The sequence below is a fragment of the Corvus hawaiiensis genome, chromosome 1, assembly GCF_020740725.1.
Source record: "Corvus hawaiiensis isolate bCorHaw1 chromosome 1, bCorHaw1.pri.cur, whole genome shotgun sequence".
NCBI classification, from domain to species: domain Eukaryota; kingdom Metazoa; phylum Chordata; class Aves; order Passeriformes; family Corvidae; genus Corvus; species Corvus hawaiiensis.
Genome location: NC_063213.1, coordinates 97,332,855 through 97,354,426, shown reverse-complemented (window position 1 = coordinate 97,354,426; position 21,572 = coordinate 97,332,855). Strand labels below are relative to the sequence as shown.

General features: G+C 53.9%; 1 protein-coding gene across 4 annotated transcripts in view; it reads left to right on the top strand.

The window, feature by feature from the left end:
• The first annotated feature begins 932 nt into the window (after positions 1-932).
• The window catches only part of SKAP1 (src kinase associated phosphoprotein 1), a 130,342-nt gene continuing 109,702 nt past the window's right edge, over positions 933-21,572 (top strand). For all 4 annotated transcript variants that reach the window (XR_007206804.1, XR_007206801.1, XR_007206803.1 and 1 more), the window contains exons 1-3: positions 933-1,038; positions 9,883-9,988; positions 13,014-13,039. Coding sequence is in view for 1 of the 4 variants with exons in the window: in XM_048318982.1 (XP_048174939.1) it covers positions 996-1,038; positions 9,883-9,988; positions 13,014-13,039 (175 nt within the window). In the remaining 3 variants the exon portion in view is untranslated. The remainder of the gene's footprint in view (positions 1,039-9,882; positions 9,989-13,013; positions 13,040-21,572) is intronic.

The window sequence follows — 21,572 nt, the reverse complement described above, 5'->3', positions numbered from 1 at the left end:
CATTTCCGGGAATATTTCCCACATTTTCATATGGAAACCTCCGTTTTTCCAGGAGTATTTCCCACATTTCCATATGGATGAGCATCTCCATTTTTCCAGGAGCATTTCCATGTGGAAATCTTCATTTTTCCAGGAGTATTTCCCACATTTCCATATGGAAATCTCTATTTTTCCAGGAGTATTTCCCACATTTCCATACGGATGAGCATCCCTGTATTCCCAGGAGTATTTCCATATGGAAATCTCCATATTTCTGGGAATATTCCCAGGAGCATTTCCATGTGGAAATCTCCGCATTTCCAGGAGTATTTCCGTATTTCCATAAGGAAATCTCCATGTTTCCAGGAGTATTTCCCACATTTCCATGTGGACGAGCATCTCTGTATTTCCAGGAGCATTTCCATGCGGAAATCTCCGCATTCCCAGGAGTTTTTCCCCACATTTCCATGTGGAAATCTCCGCATTCCCAGGAGTTTTTCCCTCTTTTCTGCAGCCCGGCTCTGCCGGCGCAGCTCCCACATCGCAGGGTGGGACAAACGGCACCTTTATTTTTACAATCCAAGCCCTTTTTCCACGCAGGAAACGGGGAAAAGGGGAACTTCCATTCCAGGACATCCAAGCACCACCTCCTTCCCCTGCGGATTTGGGGGGAAAACCGGGAAAAATCCCAATCCCGGCTCCAGCCAGGCTCAGGAACAGCCCCGGGAGGCCCCAGGTGAGCCGAGCCGAGCTCCTGGAGGAGATTCCAGCTGGGAAAGCTCATCCAGGCCCGGGTGCGACTCCTTGCCCGGAGCTCAGCTTTTCCCACCTGGAATTTTGGGGAGCACCCAGGACAGCTGGGAATGCTCCCCTGGGGTTTGAAAGGAGGAGGAATCGCCGCCCTAAAAAGTTCCTCCTCCTCTTTTTGGGGTGTCCCCGCCCTCTCCGCTTCCTCCTCGCTCTGTCCCTGCCCCGGCGCTGTCGCAGCGGGGTTGGCTCCCGTGGGAAGGATTCCCATGGATCCCAAGATCCCGGAGGAGATCCAGAGGCTCCTGGAAGGTGACAAATCCCTCCTCACCCTCCTCCCTTTTCTGCCCCGTACGGAAAATCTGCCCCGGGCTGGAGCTGGGGAGGATTTGGGGTGGATTTTGCTGTGATGCTTTGGGGTCCTCGGGGCTTGTGGGACCCCTCCCTGTCCCCGACCCCAAGGGGGCTTTAGGGGCTGTGGCTGCGTGTCCTGGAGCTTTTAGGGCCGGGCAAACTTCCCGGTGGTGCTGAAGGCTGGGATATGGGGGGATTTGTGGTGGGGTCCAAATGGGGCCCAAACGGCGCCGTCGCAGCCGAGGGCAGGAGAAGCTTCGGGGCTGAGGCCCCTCGGCCTCTGCGGGGCTGCGCTTGTGGGGTCTGCTGGGTTTGGGGGCTCCGGGGCTGTTTGGGGTCTCTGGGGGTGTTTGGGGTCTCTGGGTGTGTTTGGAGCTGGGATTTTGGGGTCTGCTGTGTTTGGGGTCTCCGGGGGTGTTTGGGGCTGGGTTTGGGGTCTCTGGGGGTGTTTGGGGTCTCTGGGTGTGTTTGGAGCTGGGATTTTGGGGTCTGCTGTGTTTGGGGTCTCCGGGGGTGTTTGGGGCTGGGTTTGGGGTCTCTGGGGGTGTTTGGGGTCTCTGGGTTTGGGGGCTCTGGGTGTGTTTGGGGTCTCTGGGGGTGTTTGGAGATGGGTTTGGGGGGCTCCGGGGATGTTTGGGGTCTCTGGGGGTGTTTGGGGCTGGGTTTGGGGGCTCTGGGGGTGTTTGGGGTCTCTGGGGGTGTTTGGGGCTCTCCGGGGGTGTTTGGAGCTGGGTTTGGGGTCTCTGGGGGTGTTTGGGGTCTCTGGGGGTGTTTGGGGTCTCTGGGGGTGTTTGGAGCTGGGATTTTGGGGTCTGCTGGGTTTGGGGCTCTCTGGGTGTGTTTGGGGTCTCTGGGGGTGTTTGGAGCTGGGTTTGGGGTCTCTGGGGGTGTTTAGGGTCTCTGGGGGTGTTTGGAGCTGGGATTTTGGGGTCTGCTGGGTTTGGGGCTCTCTGGGTGTGTTTGGGGTCTCTGGGGGTGTTTGGAGCTGGGTTTGGGGGCTCTGGGGGTGTTTGGGGTCTCTGGGGGTGTTTGGGGCTGGGTTTGGGGCTCTCCGGGGGTGTTTGGGGCTGGGTTTGGGGCTCTCTGGGTGTGTTTGGGGCTGGGTTTGGGGTCTGCTGGGTTTCTGGTCTCCAGGGGTGTTTGGGGTCTCTGGGGGTGTTTGGAGCTGGGATTTTGGGGTCTGCTGGGTTTGGGGTCTCCGGGGGTGTTTGGGGTCTCTACGGGTGTTTGGGGCTGGGTTTGGGGCTCTCTGGGGGTGTTTGGGGCTGGGATTTTGGGGTCTGCTGGGTTTGGGGTCTCTGGGGGTGTTTGGAGCTGGGTTTGGGGGCTCCGGGGGTGTTTGGGGTCTCTGGGGGTGTTTGGGGCTGGGTTTGGGGTCTCTGGGTGTGTTTGGAGCTGGGTTTGGGGGCTCCGGGGGTGTTTGGGGTCTCTGGGGGTGTTTGGGGCTGGCTTTGGGCTCTCTGGGGGTGTTTGGAGCTGGGTTTGGGGTCTCTGGGGGTGTTTGGGGTCTCTGGGGGTGTTTGGGGCTGGGTTTGGGGTTTCTGGGGGTGTTTGGGGCTGGGTTTGGGGGCTCCGGGGGGTGTTTGGGGTCTCTGGGGGTGTTTGGGGTCTCTGGGTGTGTTTGGAGCTGGGATTTTGGGGTCTGCTGTGTTTGGGGTCTCCGGGGGTGTTTGGGGCTGGGTTTGGGGTCTCTGGGGGTGTTTGGGGTCTCTGGGTTTGGGGGCTCTGGGTGTGTTTGGGGTCTCTGGGGGTGTTTGGAGATGGGTTTGGGGGGCTCCGGGGATATTTGGGGTCTCTGGGTGTGTTTGGGGTCTCTGGGTGTGTTTGGGGTCTCTGGGGGTGTTTGGGGCTGGGTTTGGGGTCTCTGGGGGTGTTTGGGGTCTCTGGGGGTGTTTGGAGCTGGGATTTTGGGGTCTGCTGGGTTTGGGGCTCTCTGGGTGTGTTTGGAGCTGGGTTTGGGGGCTCTGGGGGTGTTTGGGGTCTCTGGGGGTGTTTGGGGCTGGGTTTGGGGTCTCTGGGGGTGTTTGGAGCTGGGTTTGGGGGCTCTGGCGGTGTTTGGGGTCTTTGGGGGTGTTTGGGGCTGGGTTTGGGGCTCTCCGGGGGTGTTTGGGGCTGGGTTTGGGGCTCTCTGGGTGTGTTTGGGGCTGGGTTTGGGGTCTGCTGGGTTTCTGGTCTCCAGGGGTGTTTGGGGTCTCTGGGGGTGTTTGGAGCTGGGATTTTGGGGTCTGCTGGGTTTGGGGTCTCCGGGGGTGTTTGGGGTCTCTAGGGGTGTTTGGGGCTGGGTTTGGGGCTCTCTGGGGGTGTTTGGGGCTGGGATTTTGGGGTCTGCTGGGTTTGGGGTCTCCGGGGGTGTTTGGGGTCTCTAGGGGTGTTTGGGGCTGGGTTTGGGGCTCTCTGGGGGTGTTTGGGGCTGGGATTTTGGGGTCTGCTGGGTTTGGGGTCTCTGGGGGTGTTTGGAGCTGGGTTTGGGGGCTCCGGGGGTGTTTGGGGTCTCTGGGGGTGTTTGGGGCTGGCTTTGGGCTCTCTGGGGGTGTTTGGAGCTGGGTTTGGGGTCTCTGGGGGTGTTTGGGGTCTCTGGGGGTGTTTGGGGCTGGGTTTGGGGTTTCTGGGGGTGTTTGGGGCTGGGTTTGGGGGCTCCGGGGGTGTTTGGGGTCTCTGGGTGTGTTTGGGGTCTCTGGGTGTGTTTGGGGCTGGGATTTTGGGGTCTGCTGTGTTTGGGGTCTCTGGGGGTGTTTGGGGCTGGGTTTGGGGTCTCTGGGGGTGTTTGGGGTCTCTGGGTTTGGGGCTCTCTGGGTGTGTTTGGGGTCTCTGGGGGTGTTTGGAGATGGGTTTGGGGGCTCTGGGGGTGTTTGGGGTCTCTGGGGGTGTTTGGGGCTGGGTTTGGGGTCTCCGGGGGTGTTTGGGGCTGGGTTTTTGGGGTCTGCTGGCTTTGGGGTGCTTGGGGTTGGGATTTTGGGATCCGCCGGGTTTGGGGCTCTCCGGGGCTGTTTGGCGGAGCTGCATCCTCAGGGAAGCTTTAATCCCAAAACCGTGGGAAAAGGCGGGAGAGCCGGGCCGGCCTGAGGGATGAGACTGGGCTGAGACTTCCTGCGGGAAGGAGCCGAGGGCTGCTGGGATTTCCCTCTGGAGCCATCCCAACCCCTCCTGGCTGCGTCCCTGTGTCCCCAGCCCTGGTGTGGGCTCGGGCTGGATCGCTTCCCCTTCCAGCCCTGCTGATCCTGGCACTGCCACGTGCCTCCCGAAGCTGCTTTTCCTGGCTTTCCTCCCAAATCCCAACAGCGGGGGCTCGGCCAAGCACAAACCCTGCTCAGCTCTGCTCAAAGCTGCTTCACAAACCTGCGTTTTGTGGGGATTTCTGTCATCTAGCATGAGGAGAGAAGTTCTGCGGTGCCCAGCTGCCCATAAATCCATAAATCCAACCCCAGCAGCAGCTGGAGCAGGGATTCCACCCATCCCTGACCCCCCTGCCTGTGGTACCCCCACATTTCGAGGCTGCTTTTGCTCAGCGCCGCTTGTTTTTGAGGTTTTCAGCTTCAAAAAACCCTAAACTTCGTGGGGTTTTTCCGGTGCGCTCTGAGCAGTTCCGCGGTGCCCGGCTGCCCATAAATCCGTCCCCAGCAGCAGTTTTAGGCTGGAGCAGGGATCCGACCCACCCTGCGCCCTGTGCCTGTGGAACCCCCACACGGGGAGGGTGCTCAGGAAGCAGCTGGGACCCCTTTCGGTGCTTTTGGGGTTGGGAGCTCTCATTTCCTGCCGCAGCAGCGCCGAGCTCATCCCTCCCCCTCTGCAGCGCCAGAGCCCGGTCCCACCAGAGCCCTGACCCACTGGATCCCTTGGGATCCCTGTCCCTCCAGAGCCCTGACCCACCGGATCCCTGTCCCTTGGGATCCCTGTCCCTTGGGATCCCTGTCCCACCAGAGCCCTGACCCACCGCATCCCTGTCCCTTGGGATCCCTGTCCCTTGGGATCCCTGTCCCACCAGAGCCCTGACCCACCGCATCCCTGTCCCTTGGGATCCCTGTCCCTTGGGATCCCTGTCCCACCAGAGCCCTGACCCACCGCATCCCTGTCCCTTGGGATCCCTGTCCCTTGGGAGCCCTGTCCCTCCAGAGCCCAGTCCCTTGGATTCCCAATCCCTTGGGATCCCTGTCCCTTGGGATCCCTGTCCCACTGGATCCCTGTCCCACTGGATCCCTGTCCCACCAGAGCCCTGTCCCTTGGGATCCTGTCCCACTGGATCCCTTGGATCCCTGTCCCACCAGAGCCCTGTCCCTTGGGATCCTGTCCCACTGGATCCCTTGGATCCCTGTCCCTCCAGAGCCCTGTCCCTTGGGATCCCTGTCCTTTGGGAGCCCTGTCCTTTGGGATCCCTGTCCCTCTAGAGCCCTGTCCCTTGGGAGCCCTGTCCTTTGGGATCCCTGTCCCTCCAGAACCCTGACCCACCGGATCCCTGTCCCTTGGGATCCCTGTCCCACTGGATCCCTGTCCCACCAGAGCCCTGTCCCACTGGATCCCTGTCTCTTGGGATCCCTGTCCCACTGGATCTCTGTCCCTCGGGAGCCCTGTCCCACTGGAGCCCTGTTCCTTGGGATCCCAGTCCCTTGGGATCCCAGTCCCTTGGGATCCCTGTCCCACTGGATCCCAGTCCCTTGGGATCCCTGTCCCTCTGGATCCCAGTCCCTCCGGATGAGCCGCTCCCAACCCACCCCTTCCACCTCCGTCTCCTTCCCGACCTCCTGCTGAAGGTGGGAATTTCCCCTCGCCTCAGGCCTGGCCCAGCCCCGCGCTGACATTTTGGATGCGCGGCCCTCGATTGTTCCGAGCTGCCGCCTCCGGGAGCGCCTCGTTCCTGCTTTCCGCGGGCTCGTTTCCTCGTTAGCTGCCTGCTTTTAATTGAAGGCTTCAGATCTCCTCGCCGAGCCCGGCCTTTGTTCGCTGACAGGTGGAGCAGGCCGGGAATGGAGATTAATTGCGTGTCACAAAGCTCGGGATCAAACTTTGCCGCCTCTTGACAATCCTGAGGCCTTCCAGGGCCTGAGGAGATTTCCAGGCCTTGTGGAGGCTCCCGGCTCTTCCCAGGCTGGGAAGGAAGGAATCCAAATGTGGTTTTTTTTATATTTTATGTTGTGGGTTCTGAGCCTGGAGAAGGTTTTGGGGTGACCTTCGGTCCCTGAAGGAGCCGGCAAAAAACACAGAGAGGGATTTGGGATCCAACTTTGCCGAGTTTTTGACAATCCTGAGGCCTTCCAGGGCTTCTGGAGGCTCCCGGCTCTTCCCAGCCTGGGAAGGAAGGAGCTTAAACGCGTGATTTTAATTTATTTTATATTTTATGCTCTGGATTCTGAGCCTGGAGGAGGTTTTGGGGTGAGCTCGTGGTTGTGGCCTTCAGTCCCGGAAGGAGCCGGCAAAAAACACGGAGAGGGATTTGGGATCAGGCCTGGAGGGACAGGACACAGGGAAGGGTTAGGTGGGATATTGGGAAGGAATTCCTCCCTGGGAGGGGCTGGGATGGAATTCCCGGAGCTGCCGGGGCTGTCCCTGGATCCCTGGGAGTGCCCAAGGCCGGGCTGGAGCCACCTGGGATAACGGGAGGCGTCCCTGGGTGAGCTTTTCCAAAAGCAGGAAAACCCATCCTGGTGGTTCACGTGGACTTGGGAATGAATTAGGAATCGCTCCCAAACTGAAATATTATGGGAGATGGGGTGAGATTTGGAAGGTGAAAATTCCTTTTCCCCTTTTCCTCCTTTTCCCCCCCTTTTCCTCCTTTTTCCCCCCTTTTCCTCCTTTTTCCCCCATTTTCTGCCCCCTTTTCCCTTCTTTTCTCCCCCCTCCCTTTCCCTTCTTTTCCGCCCCTTTTCCTTCTTTCCCCCCCTTTTCCCTCTTTTTTCCCTCTCTTTTTTCCCCCCCTTCCCTCTTCTCCCCCTTCCCCCCCTCCCTTTTCCCTCCTTTTCACCCCCTTTCCCCCCCTTTCCCCTCTTTCCCCCTTTTCCCCCCTTTTCCCCCCTTTTTCCCCCTTTTTCCTCCTTTTTCTCCCCCTTTTTCCTCCTTTCCCCCTCTTCCCTCCTTTCCCCTCCTTTTTCCCTCCTTTTTTCCCCCTATTTTTCCCCCCACTATTTTTCCCCTCTTTTCCCCCCCTTTCCCCCCTTTTTTTCCCCTCCTTTCCCCCTCCTTTTTCCCTCCTTTTTCCCCCTTTCCCCCCCTTCCACCCCCTTTCCCCCTTTTTTCCCCCTTTTTTCCCCCTTTTTTCCCCTTTCTTCCCCCTTTCTTCCCCCTTTTCCCCCCTTTTTTCCCCTTTCTTCCCCCTTTTTTCCCCCTTTTCCCCCCCTTTTCCCTCTTCCCCCCACAGGAAAGGAGGAGGGAATCTCCCTCGAACTCCCTGCGCTGAGCAGGCTGGGCCATCCATGAACAAAGATCCCGACAAAGCGCTAAACCCGGCTTTAGGCAATGATCCCGACAAGCACTAAACCCGGCATTAGGCAATGATCCCGACAAGCACTAAACCCGGCATTAGGCAGCACAAAGATCCCGACAAGCACTAAACCCGGCATTAGGCGATGATCCCGACAAGCACTAAACTCGGCTTTAGGCGATGATCCCGACAAGCACTAAACCCGGCTTTAGGCAATGATCCCGACAAGCACTAAACCCGGCTTTAGGCGATGATCCCGACAAGCACTAAACCCGGCATTAGGCAATGATCCCGACAAGCACTAAACCCGGCTTTAGGCGATGATCCCGACAAGCACTAAACCCGGCTTTAGGCAGCACAAAGATCCCGACAAGCACTAAACCCGGCATTAGGCAATGATCCCGACAAGCACTAAACCCGGCATTAGGCAATGATCCCGACAAGCACTAAACCCGGCATTAGGCAGCACAAAGATCCCGACAAGCACTAAACCCAGCTTTAGGCAATGATCCCGACAAGCACTAAACCCGGCATTAGGCAATGATCCCGACAAGCACTAAACCCGGCTTTAGGCGATGATCCCGACAAGCACTAAACCCGGCTTTAGGCAGCACAAAGATCCCGACAAGCACTAAACCCGGCTTTAGGCAGCACAAAGATCCCGACAAGCACTAAACCCGGCATTAGGCAATGATCCCGACAAGCACTAAACCCGGCATTAGGCAATGATCCCGACAAGCACTAAACCCGGCATTAGGCAGCACAAAGATCCCGACAAGCACTAAACCCAGCTTTAGGCAATGATCCCGACAAGCACTAAACCCGGCTTTAGGCAATGATCCCGACAAGCACTAAACCCGGCATTAGGCAATGATCCTGACAAGCACTAAACCCGGCTTTAGGCAATGATCCCGACAAGCACTAAACCCGGCATTAGGCAGCACAAAGATCCCGACAAGCACTAAACCCGGCTTTAGGCAATGATCCCGACAAGCACTAAACCCGGCATTAGGCAGCACAAAGATCCCGACAAGCTCTAAACCCGGCTTTAGGCAATGATCCTGACAAGCACTAAACCCGGCTTTAGGCAATGATCCCGACAAGCACTAAACCCGGCTTTAGGCAATGATCCTGACAAGCACTAAACCTGGCTTTAGGCAATGATCCCGACAAGCACTAAACCCAGCTTTAGGCAATGATCCTGACAAGCACTAAACCCGGCATTAGGCTGATTTATTCCCGAGCTGCTCTTCCCGACTTTATGGCCGACTTTTCCTTTCCCGCTGCTCCAAAGCCTCTGGAAAAGCCGCTGCTGCTCCATAACTCACCTGGCGCTGAGCCGGCCTGACATCGCCGGCAGTAAACGCCGCTTTAGCGCTAATCGCCTGCTCAGTGACTTAATCCGCACTTAAAAATGACCCTGGCATTGCCGGGGAGGGCTGGGAGCGGTTTCTTTTCCCCGCCTGCTCCTTGCCTGTGGAAAAGCGGGATTTGTTCCCTCTCTAGGGCTTGGTTTAGCCTTGGATCTCTGCATTTTTCGGTGGTGGTGTCAGCTCGGCTTTGGTAGACCCGTCCTAAACTGGAGCTTGGCTGTGCAGGGGGAAAAGGGAATTTAGGCCCGGGATTCCAGGGTCGGGCCTGGGATTTACAAAGCCTGGCAGGAATTGGGGATTTGGGGATTTCTGCTCCTGGAGCTTCCCCAGGTGCTGCTGGGAGTGGGGGAGGGGTGGGGAGCCTGGGGATTCCCGGGAATCCTGGAATGGGCCGGGATGAAGGGACCTTCAGTCCCATCCAGGAGCACTTCCCGCTAGCCCAGCTTTCCTTAAACCCTTTCCCAGGTTTCCTTAAACCCTTTCCTAGGCCCAGGTTTCCCTAAAACCCTTTCCCAGGTTTCCTTAAACCCTTTCCTAGGCCCAGGTTTCCCTAAACCCTTTCCCGGGTTTTCCTAAACCCTAGGCCCAGGTTTCCCTTAAACCCTTTCCCAATTCCCAGGTTTCCCTAAACCCTTTCCCAGGTTTCCCTTAAACCCTTTCCCATTCCCAGGTTTCCCTAAAACCCTTTCCCAGGTTTCCCTAAACTCAGGCCCAGATTTCCCTAAACCCTTTCCCAGGTTTCCTAAACCCTTTCCTAGGCCTAGGTTTCCCTTAAACGCTTTCCCAGGTTCCCTAAACCCCTTTCCCATTCCCAGATTTCCCGACCTTTCCCATCTTTCCCGGGTCCCCCTTTCCCAGTCCCCCTTTCCCATCCCCCTTTCCCAATCCCCCTTTCCCATCCCCCTTTCCCAATCCCCTTTTCCCATCCCCTTTCCCATCCCCCTTTCCTGCTCCCCCTTTCCCATCCCCCTTTCCCACTCGAGCCCGTATCCCTAATTTCCAGCATTCCCTGTTTTCCAGACGTTCACCTTTACCTGGCCGAGGGGCTTCGGGCCGAGCCCCTGAGCGCCGGCGCCCGCCAGCAGCGGGACGCGATTCTCGGCGCCTTCCGGAGGATCCGAGCCAGGTGGGATTTTCTCCATCTCTTCCTAACCCCAAATCTCGGGAATTCTGTCCCATTTCTGGGAATTCCTCGTGCTGGAGGAATTGGAATCTCGTGGGTGTTCGAGGCCGGGGGGAACGGGAGAGCTCTGGAAAAGTCGGCGTCGTTTCGGTTGGGTTGGCTCCGGTTCCGGAGAGTTCTGGCCCCGGTGTTGGTTGTGAGGAAGGAATTCCGGGATATTCCCTCATTTTAGGATGGGATTTTTTTCCCCCCATTTTTATTTTTTTGAGGAAGGAATTCCTGGATATTCCTGATTTATTCCCTAAGTTCAGGATGGGATTTTTTTCCCCCTTTTAAGGAAGGAATTCCTGGATATTCCTGATTTATTCCATAATCTCAGGGTGGGAATTCACACCCCCCCCCCCCACCCTTTTTTTTTTTTTAATTTTTAAGGAAGGAATTCTGGGATATTCCTGATTTATTCCATGATTTCAGGATGGGGAATTTTCCTCCTTTTAAGGAAGGAATCCCTGGATATTCCTGATTTATTCCCTAAATTCAGGATGGGATTTTTCCCTTCTTTTGAGGAAGGAATTCCTGGATATTCCTGATCTATTCCATGATTTCAGGATGGGATTTTTCCCCCCCCTTTTTTATTTTTAAGGAAGGAATTCTCGGACATTCCTGATCTATTCCGGATGGGAATTTTCCCTCCCTTTTTTTTTTTTCCAAGGAAGGAATCCCCCCATTAATCCCAATTCCATCAACCCCATCTTCACCTCCTTTCATCCCCGAGCTCGCTCCCACCGCTAATTCCCTTTGGAGCCTCCTGGCTTGTTCCTTTCCGGAATTTTCCAGCCTTTCCCAGCCCGCCTGATGGAATTATCCCGCTTTTCCCATCCATTTCCTCCTGGATCCATCATTAACCTGAAAGCCGAGAGCCTCGGCGGTGCCGTGCTGAGCTCAGAAACGAATTTCAGCCGCTTTCTTCCCTAATGAGGAATTCCCAATCCCATTTTCCCGTCTCCTGGGGTTTTTTGCCCCTCCTGGAAATCTCATCCGGCATCGATTTTTTAAAAAAACCCAAAAATTTAATGATTTTTTAAATGTTTATTTACCCAGACATTCAAATCCCGGCTCCAAAGCTCCCATCCCAGCCCATCCCTTGGGAATATCAGCTCTTCCTTAACTGGGAAAACGCCAGGAACTTCATTGGGAGCTGCCTGGATTTTATGGATCCGGCTCAGAGGGAAGCAGGGTTTGGATTTGGGGATTTTCCAGCTGCTCAAATCCCCTTAAAGCCAAGTTTGCCCCGATTGTTGCATTTCTTGGGTGTTGGAGGCCAAAAAATCCCAGAACATCCCGGAAAATTGGGAAAAAAGAATTTGGGATGAGCTGTGGCTGAAGTTTTCTGCAGGAAGGGGTGGGGGAAACGCCGGGTTTAGGGAAAATATTGGGAAAAGAGCGAAATTCCATGGGTGAACTCCCCCAGGATCCGGCATTTCTGGGATTTATCCAAGATTTCCCTCAGCAGAGGCCGGGATGAGCTCGAAAAAAATTCTCTTCCCCCCATTCCCGATTGGATTTTATCCCAGCTTTTCCTTCCCAGCGTGAAAATCATCCAAGCGTGGAATTAAAGCCAAACCCTTGAGCTAAAATTGGAATTTTTGCTGTTTCTCGGTGCTGAAAAAGGGGAAAAAAAGCAGGAAAATCCAAGCATTTTTTGGCCTTTTCCCTCTGCCTTCCTGGAGCTGCTCCGGGAGGGAACGGAACTCAATTTTCCCCTTTTTTTAGGCCATTTCCCAGGATTAGAAATGACAGAGGTCGGGAACAAAGCCCCGGCGCTTTCACGGAGCGGGAATTGCGAGTGACAGAAAATCATTCAGGGAATGTTGGCACTAAAACGTGGCCAGGGAAGGCTCCCCAGGCAAAAATTCCCGGAAAAAAACCGGGATCGTTGCTGCTCTTTTTTGTTCAGGAGGTAAAAATATCCCGATTTTTGGGGATGCTGGATTTTTTTGGGATTGGGGGAACACGGGGGTGTCTTAGAGCTGATGTTTCTCCGCTTCAATGTTGAACGATTGGAGTTTTCCATGGAAATGTTGGGATTTAAGGATGGAAAGAATGGAGGGAAAAAAAAGCTGGAGCTGCTTTGCCCTCACCTGGGCTGGGTGGGGTCGGATTTTTGGGATTTAGGGATAAAATGCAGCAGCCAGGGGAGGGAGAAAAAATTCCTTGTGGAATTCGGGATCCGTTCCCAAGAGCATCCCGAGAAATTCCTGATTTTTCCCTCCAAAAGGCTCTTCCCAACCCAACATCCCGGGAAAGTTTCTCCTCCCTGTGGATGTTTGGAGTTTTTCCTGGGTTTTTTTTTTTGATCCAGGCCCTTCATCAGAATTCCGGGGGCTCGGATGTTCCCGGGGAATCATTTCCTCCATGGAAGCTTTTAAGGAGGATCCCAATTGATTGGATTTTTCCACGCTGGATTCCACCAGAGCCCATCTCGGAATGGGCCCTTCGTGCTTTATTCCCAATCCTGGGTCGGATTCCCAAATTTCCGGGATTAAAATGACTCCCAAGATTTGCCCGAAGTGGGAGAGAGAGGAAAAGAATCCCGATTTTTTTTTTTTTAATGTTAAATCCGTGTTTTTTTGGGGAACGAGCAGAGCGTGGCTCCCCCTGCACCTGCTGGGAATGAGCTCAGCAAAAACCATGGAATATTTTGGGCTTGGAAGTGGCTTTTAAAGGATTTGAGGGAAAAAAAGAGGCGCAGGAATCTTTGTGTTTGGAGAAGGATCTGTTCCAGTGGCTGGAAATCCATGGAATTGTGCTTGGGAAGGGCCTTAAATCCCATCCACTCCCAGCCCTTCCCGCTATCCCGGCTTGGTCCAGGCCTGGCACATCCCAATTCCTCCTGGAATTCCTTGTCCTAGGCACATTTCCCATTCCCTGAGTTCCTGGATTTTCCCATCCATCCCTGATTCCTCAGGCTGGAATAATCCCTGAGGAGAATCCTGAATTTTGTCTCTTCTCCTGTTTGGTTTTTCAGGTTCCTCCTGGAATTCCCATCCCGAGGTGAGTCCGCCTGGGAAAAGGCCTGGGAAGGGTTGGATTGGGAGACGTTCCCGGTGCCGAATCCGCAGGGAGAAGAGTTTGGAGGGAATTCATGGAAGCTTTTGGGGTGGGGAAATTCCGCAGCAGGAATCTCATCCCGGAGAGCAAATCCCAGAATTTCTGTGCCTCTGGCATCGATTCCTGGTCTGGGAAGTTTTTCCTGGAAAACTCCTGCCTCCAGAAATGTGGGAAAGCTGGGCAAGTTTGGAAAGGGCAGCGTATTCCCATGGGGGATTGATTGGGAGCAGAGATTCCGGCGTGAGCCTCGCTTTTCCTGAACTTGGAGTGGGAGCAGAGTCCCGGATCCCGCCGGGAATTTCCCGGGAATGACCATTCCTTGTTAAAAATTCGGGAAACTTGGACTTCACTCCTCATTTCCTCCGTAACGGGAGTGAGGATTTGGACTTCCCGGGATGCCTGAGGGTCCCAGGGAGGGAATTCCGGATTTCCGGGATGACTGATGGATGTGGGGTTGTTCGGAGCGGGGCTGGAGCTCCTTTGGCTCTGTTGGATCAATGGATGGAATTCCCGACTCGGAGCGTTGGGAACAGCGCAGGGATTGCTGGATTCGTCCTTTTTCCTTAAGAAATGGTTGGGATCCCTGGGGATCTCCCAGAGTTCTGGGAGCTGCTGGAATAAAATCCCTTCCTGCCATTCCAACCCCTCCAATCCTTCCTTAATTCCAGGAATAAATCCCAGCATTCCAACCCCTCCAATCCATCCTTAATTCCAGGAATAAATCCCAGCATTCCAACCCCTCCAATCCTTAATTCCAGGAATAAATCCCTTCCTGCCATTCCAACCCCTCCAATCCTTCCTTAATTCCAGGAATAAATCCCAGCATTCCAACCCCTCCAATCCATCCTTAATTCCAGGAATAAATCCCAGCATTCCAACCCCTCCAATCCTTCCTTAATTCCAGGAATAAATCCCTTCCTGGCATTCCAACCCCTCCAATCCTTCCTTAATTCCAGGAATAAATCCCAGCATTCCAACCCCTCCAATCCTTCCTTAATTCCAGGAATAAATCCCAGCATTCCAACCCCTCCAATCCTTCCTTAATTCCAGGAATAAATCCCAGCATTCCAACCCCTCCAATCCTTCCTTAATTCCAGGAATAAATCCCAGCATTCCAACCCCTCCAATCCTTCCTTAATTCTAGGAGTAAATCCCTTCCTGGTATTCCAACCCCTCCAATCCTTCCTTTCCCCCAGGAACAAATTCCAGCGGGTTCCCTCCTCGCTCAGGGCCCGCTTCCAGCCCATCCTGGAAATGCCAGGAATGCAGCAGCCCTGCAATTCCCACCGGGAGCAGCGTTATCCCATTTTAATCGGAGCCTCGGAGCTTTAATTGCTTCCCCAGCATTGTTTTCCCGATGAATCCAGCATCTGGCACCATTTGGAAAAGTCCAACGGACAGCTGGGTGGAAAATGAAAAACAAAAAATGGGAAGGAGAGAGGATCCGAGCACATAAAAGGCTCCAAATGAGGCTTTTCAGCCAGGAAAGTTCATGGAATTTCAAGGGAGGAGGAGGAGGAGGAGGAGGGAGGCTTTTGTTCCTTGGAATATTTTTTTTATGGAGTCGGAAGCTGAAGTGAAAGTTGGAAAATCGGGATGTGGAACTGGATTTGCAGGGATTTGTGAAGGAGTGCCTGGCTCGCTTCGGATTCCCGCTGGGAATTCCTGGCTTTGGATTCCCGCTGGGAATTCCTGGGTGTTCTCTAAGCGTGTCCCTTAGGAAGGAATTTTGTTGGGACAAAACATTCCAAGGAAACAGGACAGTTGGAGGGAGGAAACGTGGATTTGATGTCCAAAGAGGCTCAGCGTGGAGAAGGGAGAGGTGGGAATGGGAATTTGGGTGTCCTGGATGGAAAAGAGCCAGGGAATTGCGAAGTTGGGGTTGATTTTTAGGGATAAAATGAAATCTGGGCCTGAAGGTCTGGATAAGAAATCCAGGGATTTCTTGGCTGGGTTTAAGGAACACGTTGGTGTGGCGAAGGAAGAGGTTCCTTCCAAGACTTTCCTTGGAATATTTAGGGAATATTTTCCGGAGGATTTAAGCACGGCTGGTGCCGGATCTGACCAAGGCAGAGCTCTGGGAACCCCTCTGGAGAGCAAAATCCCAGGGATTCCAGCTATCCCAACCTGGGCCTTCCCAGGATCGGCTGCAAGGAGCCGAATCCATCTTGGGATTGATCCGAATCGGGAGTTCAGGAGGGAATTGGGGATTTTGAGAGCAGGATTTAAGGAGCCGGAGCAGGAATTGCCGTTCCCAAATCCCCAAACGCTGGAGCTGAGCAGCTCCCGTTCCTTTTTCCCTCATTCCAGGGGTGCTCTTGGAGCAGAGCCCCAGCAGGAGTCGAATTCCCGTCTGGAATTGCCGGGGTGAAGAATTCCATGTATCGAATTGGGAATGCTCTCCTTGGAAAGAGATGAGGATTTGGGAATGCAAAAGGGGAGCTGGAGCCCTCCCCGAGCTCCTGGGCGCTGCTTCCAGGGAAAACGTTCAGGAGCAGCTGGGATTTGGGAGGAAGGGAAGGAAGGGATGGTGGGAGGGAGCGGCGAGAGGCCGGACTGGGAACTGCAGGGAGGAGGAGAGGGACAGCGGGAGAGAGGGAAGGGAATTTGGGATGAGGGACAGGGAGCAGGAAAAGGAAGGGATAAAGAGGGAAAAGGTCTGTGTGGGATAAACGGGAGCTGTGGGTCAGGGCTGGAAGTCGAACAGGCGTTGCTGGAGTGAGAATTTGTGACAGGAACAGGAATTGCTGGAGTGGGAATTTGTGACAGGAACAGGAATTGCTGGAATGGGAATTTGTGACGGGAACAGGCGTTGCTGGAGTGGGAATTTGTGACGGGAACAGGCGTTGCTGGAGTGGGAATTCGTGACAGGAACAGGAATTGCTGGAGTGGGAATTTGTGACAGGAACAGGAATTGCTGGAATGGGAATTTGTGACGGGAACAGGCGTTGCTGGAGTGGGAATTCGTGAGAGGAACAGGCGTTGCTGGAGTGGGAATTCATGAGGGAAAGCGGGAGAGAGGGATGGGAGTTTGGGATGAGGGACAGGGAGTAGGAAAAGGAAGGGATAAAGAGGGAAAAGGTCTGTGTGGGATAAATGGGAGCTGTGGGTCAGGGCTGGAAGTTTGGGATTGCTGGAGTGGGAATTTGTGACAGGAACAGGAATTGCTGGAGTGGGAATTTGTGACAGGAACAGGAATTGCTGGAATGGGAATTTGTGACAGGAACAGGAGTTGCTGGAGTGGGAATTTGTGACAGGAACAGGCGTTGCTGGAGTGGGAATTTGTGATGAGGGACAGGGAGCAGTAGAAAAGGAAGGGATAAACGGGAGCTGTGGGTCAGGGCTGGAAGTTTGGCATTGCTGGAGTGGGAATTTATGATGGGAACAGGCGTTGCTGGAATGGGAATTTGTGGGGGAAACTGGGAGAGGGATGGGAGTTTGGGATGAGGGACAGGGAGCAGGAAAAGGAAGGGATAAAGAGGAAAAAGGTCTGTGTGGGATAAACGGGAGCTGTGGGTCAGGGCTGGAAGTAGAACAGGCGTTGCTGGAGTGGGAATTTGTGACAGGAACAGGAATTGCTGGAGTGGGAATTTGTGACGGGAACAGGAATTGCTGGAGTGGGAATTTGTGACGGGAACAGGAATTGCTGGAGTTGGAATTTGTGACAGGAACAGGAATTGCTGGAGTTGGAATTCATGAGGGAAAGCGGGAGAGAGGGATGGGAGTTCGGGATGAGGGACAGGGAGCAGGAAAAGGAAGGGATAAAGAGGGAAAAGGTCTGTGTGGGATAAACGGGAGCTGTGGATCAGGGCTGGAAGTTGAACAGGCGTTCCTGGGTTGGGAATTTGTGACAGGAACAGGAATTGCTGGAGTGGGAATTTGTGGGGGAAACTGGGAGAGGAATGGGAGTTTGGGATGAGGATGAGGGACAGGGAACAGGAAAAGGAAGGGATAAAGAGGAAAAAGGTCTGTGTGGGATAAATGGGAGCTGTGGGTCAGGGCTGGAAGTTTGGGATTGCTGGAGTGGGAATTTGTGACAGGAACAGGAATTGCTGGAGTGGGAATTTGTGATGGGAACAGGCGTTCCTGGAGTGGGAATTTGTGACGGGAACAGGAATTGCTGGAGTGGGAATTTGTGACAGGAACAGGCGTTGCTGGAGTGGGAATTTGTGACAGGAACAGGAATTGCTGGAGTGGGAATTCATGAGGGAAAGCGGGAGAGAGGGATGGGAGTTTGGGATGAGGATGGAGAGACAGGGAGCAGGAAAAGGAAGGGATAAAGAGGGAAAAGGTCTGTGTGGGATAAACGGGAGCTGTGGGTCAGGGCTGGAAGTCGAACAGGCGTTGCTGGATTGGGAATTTGTGACAGGAACAGGAATTGCTGGAATGGGAATTTGTGACAGGAACAGGAATTGCTGGAGTGGGAATTTGTGACAGGAACAGGCGTTGCTGGAGTGGGAATTTGTGACAGGAACAGGAATTGCTGGAGTGGGAATTCATGAGGGAAAGCGGGAGAGAGGGATGGGAGTTTGGGATGAGGATGGAGAGACATGGAGCAGGAAAAGGAAGGGATAAAGAGGGAAAAGGTCTGTGTGGGATAAACGGGAGCTGTGGATCAGGGCTGGAAGTCGAACAGGCGTTGCTGGATTGGGAATTTGTGACAGGAATAGGAATTGCTGGATTGGGAATTTGTGACAGAAACAGGCGTTCCTGGAGTGGGAATTTGTGACAGGAACAGGAATTGCTGGAGTGGGAATTTGTGACAGGAACAGGAATTGCTGGAGTGGGAATTTGCTTTAAATGCCAGTGATGTGTCCCATCAATCCCAGTCCCAGTCCCAGTCCCAATTCCAGTCCCAATCCCGAAGAGGTGCAGGTGTACAAAACCCCACTGTGGCAGAATTCCGCTGAAGCCATCGATGTGCTCGGCGCTGATTGGAGTTTCTTGGTGTCTCTCCAGGCTTTTCGAAGTGTCCCAGGCCGGGTTTGGGGCTTGCAGCAGCCTGGAGTGGCACTGGATGGGCTTTAAGCTCCTCCCAACCCAACCCATTCCATGATTCCCTGATTTTTTTGATGCCCAGGAGCTCGGGTGACTCTGTCATCTCTCCTTGAAGACCCTCAGAGATGGAAAATGTGGCTCTGCCCTCCCAGCCCCGGTCTCCAGGCTGGGTTTGACATGGAATTATCCCTCCCAATCTTCCCATGGGATAGCTGGGTGGGTGTTCCCTGAGCACAGCTGTGCCCAGAGAGCTCCGAGGGTTCATTCCCAATAAAACCCCCAGTGGATGCAGTGGGAGGCGATGAGTTTCCCCTTTATTTCGCAGAAAACAAGCCCAAGTAGATGAATAAACCCAGATTTATTTCCGTGGAGCTGATGACAACGCTTTTATTTTTCCATCCCAAATTCATCCCAAATGGTTTTCCCCGAACTGCTGAACAGCAGAATTCCTTAAAATATTCATAAGGAGTCAAAACATTTGGGAGAGAGAGGATGGCTCTTCCCTTTTATGAAATTTGGGAAAATTGAGGCTCGAAATAAAAATGCATCCCCAGGGGTTGTTTCCAGAACTGCTGCTTGTCCCAGCTCTGGGCCTTAACCCTGGAAAATTCCAACCTCCTGGAGTCAGGAGCAATCAATGCAAATGTGCAGAAGGGAGGGATGAATTAGGATTTAAAAATGGGGAGCCTTGTTAATTAAAAGGATTAAATAACTGTGGGAAGTCAGAGTAGGCCCTCAGGCCTTGGAAGGCCTTTAGGCCTTCGTAGGCCTCACCTCGTTCAGGTGATGTTTTTCTCATTTTTTTGGCCTCATTTTTTGCTAAAAACGATTTTTAATCCTTTTTTTGGGTATTCTTTTTATCTCCCTTTTCTCCATTTCTCAGATCCCTTTTTTGATTGTGGCTCCCAGTCAAACTCCGAGTCCTTCCTGGGCTCCCGCTGGAGTGGCGCAGAGCCCATGGCGGGGGATGCCCATCCCTATCCTCTCCCCTCAGGAACAGCATCCCAAAAAACCTTCCAAACCACATTTATCGAGCCCTTTTTTCCCTTTAAAGCCCCAAATCCGTGGAGCTGGAGCTGGATGGGAGCCGGAACCTCGCGTTTCCCCAACCCTCTCCCCGCTCCCGCATTTTTGCTCCGTGTAGTTATGACAAGGACAAGTAGCAAATCATTAAAGCAGCAAAAAAACCCTCCCTTTTTTACTGCAAAGATTCCCTTTGAAGCCGAGCCGGAGTGTCCTGGAATTAATGGAGTGCTCGGTGATTTTAGGAAGTTTTATTTATAAAAAACCCTCTTTGGCTCATGGCAGGAGGCTCTGGCTTTGCTGAGCCGGGTTCAGGCCCACAAAGCCGGCCTGGATTTATGATGTGTTTGGAAGCAGCAGGAAAAAAGCTTGGGATTGACAAGATTTGGACCACATTGTTCAAATCTCCGGCCCGTCGCCATGCGTGGAATTCCCCGCGTTTATAAACACCAAAGCTCCGGCCCCGGAGATGTCAAAACACGAGGGAGACGAAAAGAAAACAAAACAACTTTTGTTGGGAGGCCTCGGGAAGGCCCCGGCGGTGTTTGGGTGCTGGGAGGAGCGGGGTTAATTCATGAAAAATCCCATCTCCACAAATCGCAGAGCTGGAAAAAGGCAACTTTTAACATCAACACCGCTGACAGGGCCCTTTATCAGCACCGAGGTTTTGCTTCCTGCCGCTCCAAGAGGGAGGATTTGGCCCCTGTGGGTGGATGGAATCCTGGGCAAACTCCTCAGGAGGTTTTTTTTTTTTTCCATGGAAATCCTTCCCGGTTTGGGAGTTGTGTAAAATCAGAGCAGCTGCAGAGCTTTGCTTTTCTGGGGCGGGTCTCAATTATTCCTGGATTTTGTGTGGAAGTGAGGGAGGGAAGGAATGATTCCAGGAGAGGACAGAATCTGGCTTTTGGTTTGGGAAAACGTCCTGGGTGGGAGGGAATTGTCTGGGAAGGGCTGGATTGGGATAATTGTGCATTTTGATTTCTGTCTGTACAGAGAAAAACCAAGCAAAATCTGTACTGAGGGGTTGCTGCGAGTGTCCAAACCCAAACCCAAGGCTCTGCTGAGCAGGAACCTTTGAAATCCTTGGGAAAAAATGGGAATTAAGGCCGGAAAAGTGGAGCATTGGGGTGTGCTGCCATCCGGCCTGGCCCAGTTTGGCACTGGGCCGAGTCTCCGGAGCCCTTAAATGTGCTTTTAGTGGTTGAGCTGCTTGGGAGCACCAAGAATTCCGGGAATTATCTTCCGTGGAAATTCCTGTTGCCGGATCAGGGCGACCCCCAAAAGCCTTTTGTGGATTTCTGGGAAATACGAGGGATCTTTTTCTTCTTTTTTCGGGGGGTGTTCCCTGCACAAACCGAGAGGAGGAGAAGGAAAAAGCCTCCGGGGATAACCCTGGCGCAGGATTTAAAATGAAAATCCTCCTCAGCCTTCTCGATCTTCCCTTCGAGGCAGAACCATCGGGGTTTTGAATGGGATTGAAAGCCCAGGCAGCAGCAACTCCCAGTTCCGCTGGATTATCCCGCACTCAACACCCAAACTTCCTTCCCGGAGAGGAATCAGGGGGATGAGGAGGCTTTTGGCACCTTGATTTCAAACCATCCCCTGGATTTCCAACTTCCAAACTGGAAGGGAAATCCCTGCCTTGGCTTCCTGGGAGATCTGGGTGTCATTAATCAACATTTCCCAGCGCCCCGGGCGTGTGAAACCCATCCCGACCGGAGCTCCTGGGCTCAGTTTTGCCCTTTTTGGCCACATTTGGCACCTTCCCGTGGCCCCCTCCCCGGGGGAGGGCAGAGCTCAGCAAACCCTGCGGAATTCCGGGAAGGAGGAGGGAGGGAAAAAACCCCTCAGGAGAGAGGTTGGAATCTGCAGCTCGGGGGGGAGGGGGTTAAATATTAACAGCTTCTCGTGCTCCGGCTGGGGGCAGTTCATGAAAGGTTTTAATTATTAGATTGGCTTAATTGCCTGAGGAGGGAGAGGCTGGAATGGACCCTCTGTGTTCTCCTGGGGGTGGAATAGGAAAGCAGGATTTTGGTGAGGGAAAAACCTCGGGAGTTGTTGGGAAGTGCCCCAAAATTCCCCCTTTGGGCCTGGAGCAGGAGAATATCCATGGATTCCCTCACCTGGGGGAACGGCCCCTCCTGCTTCCCAAAATCCAGCAAAATTCCCCAAAAATTCCCCAAAAATAATATCCATGGATATTCTCCTGCTCCAGCTCCCAAAGGGGGAATTTTTGGGGCATTTTGCTGGATTTTGGGAAGCAGGAGGGGCCGTTCCCCCAGGTGAGGGAATCCATGGATATTCTCCTGCTCCAGCTCCCAAAGGGGGAATTTTTGGGGCATTTTGCTGGATTTTGGGAAGCAGGAGGGGCCGTTCCCCCAGGTGAGGGAATCCATGGATATTCTCCTGCTCCAGCCCCCAAAGGGGGAATTTTTGGGGCACTTTCCTGGATTTT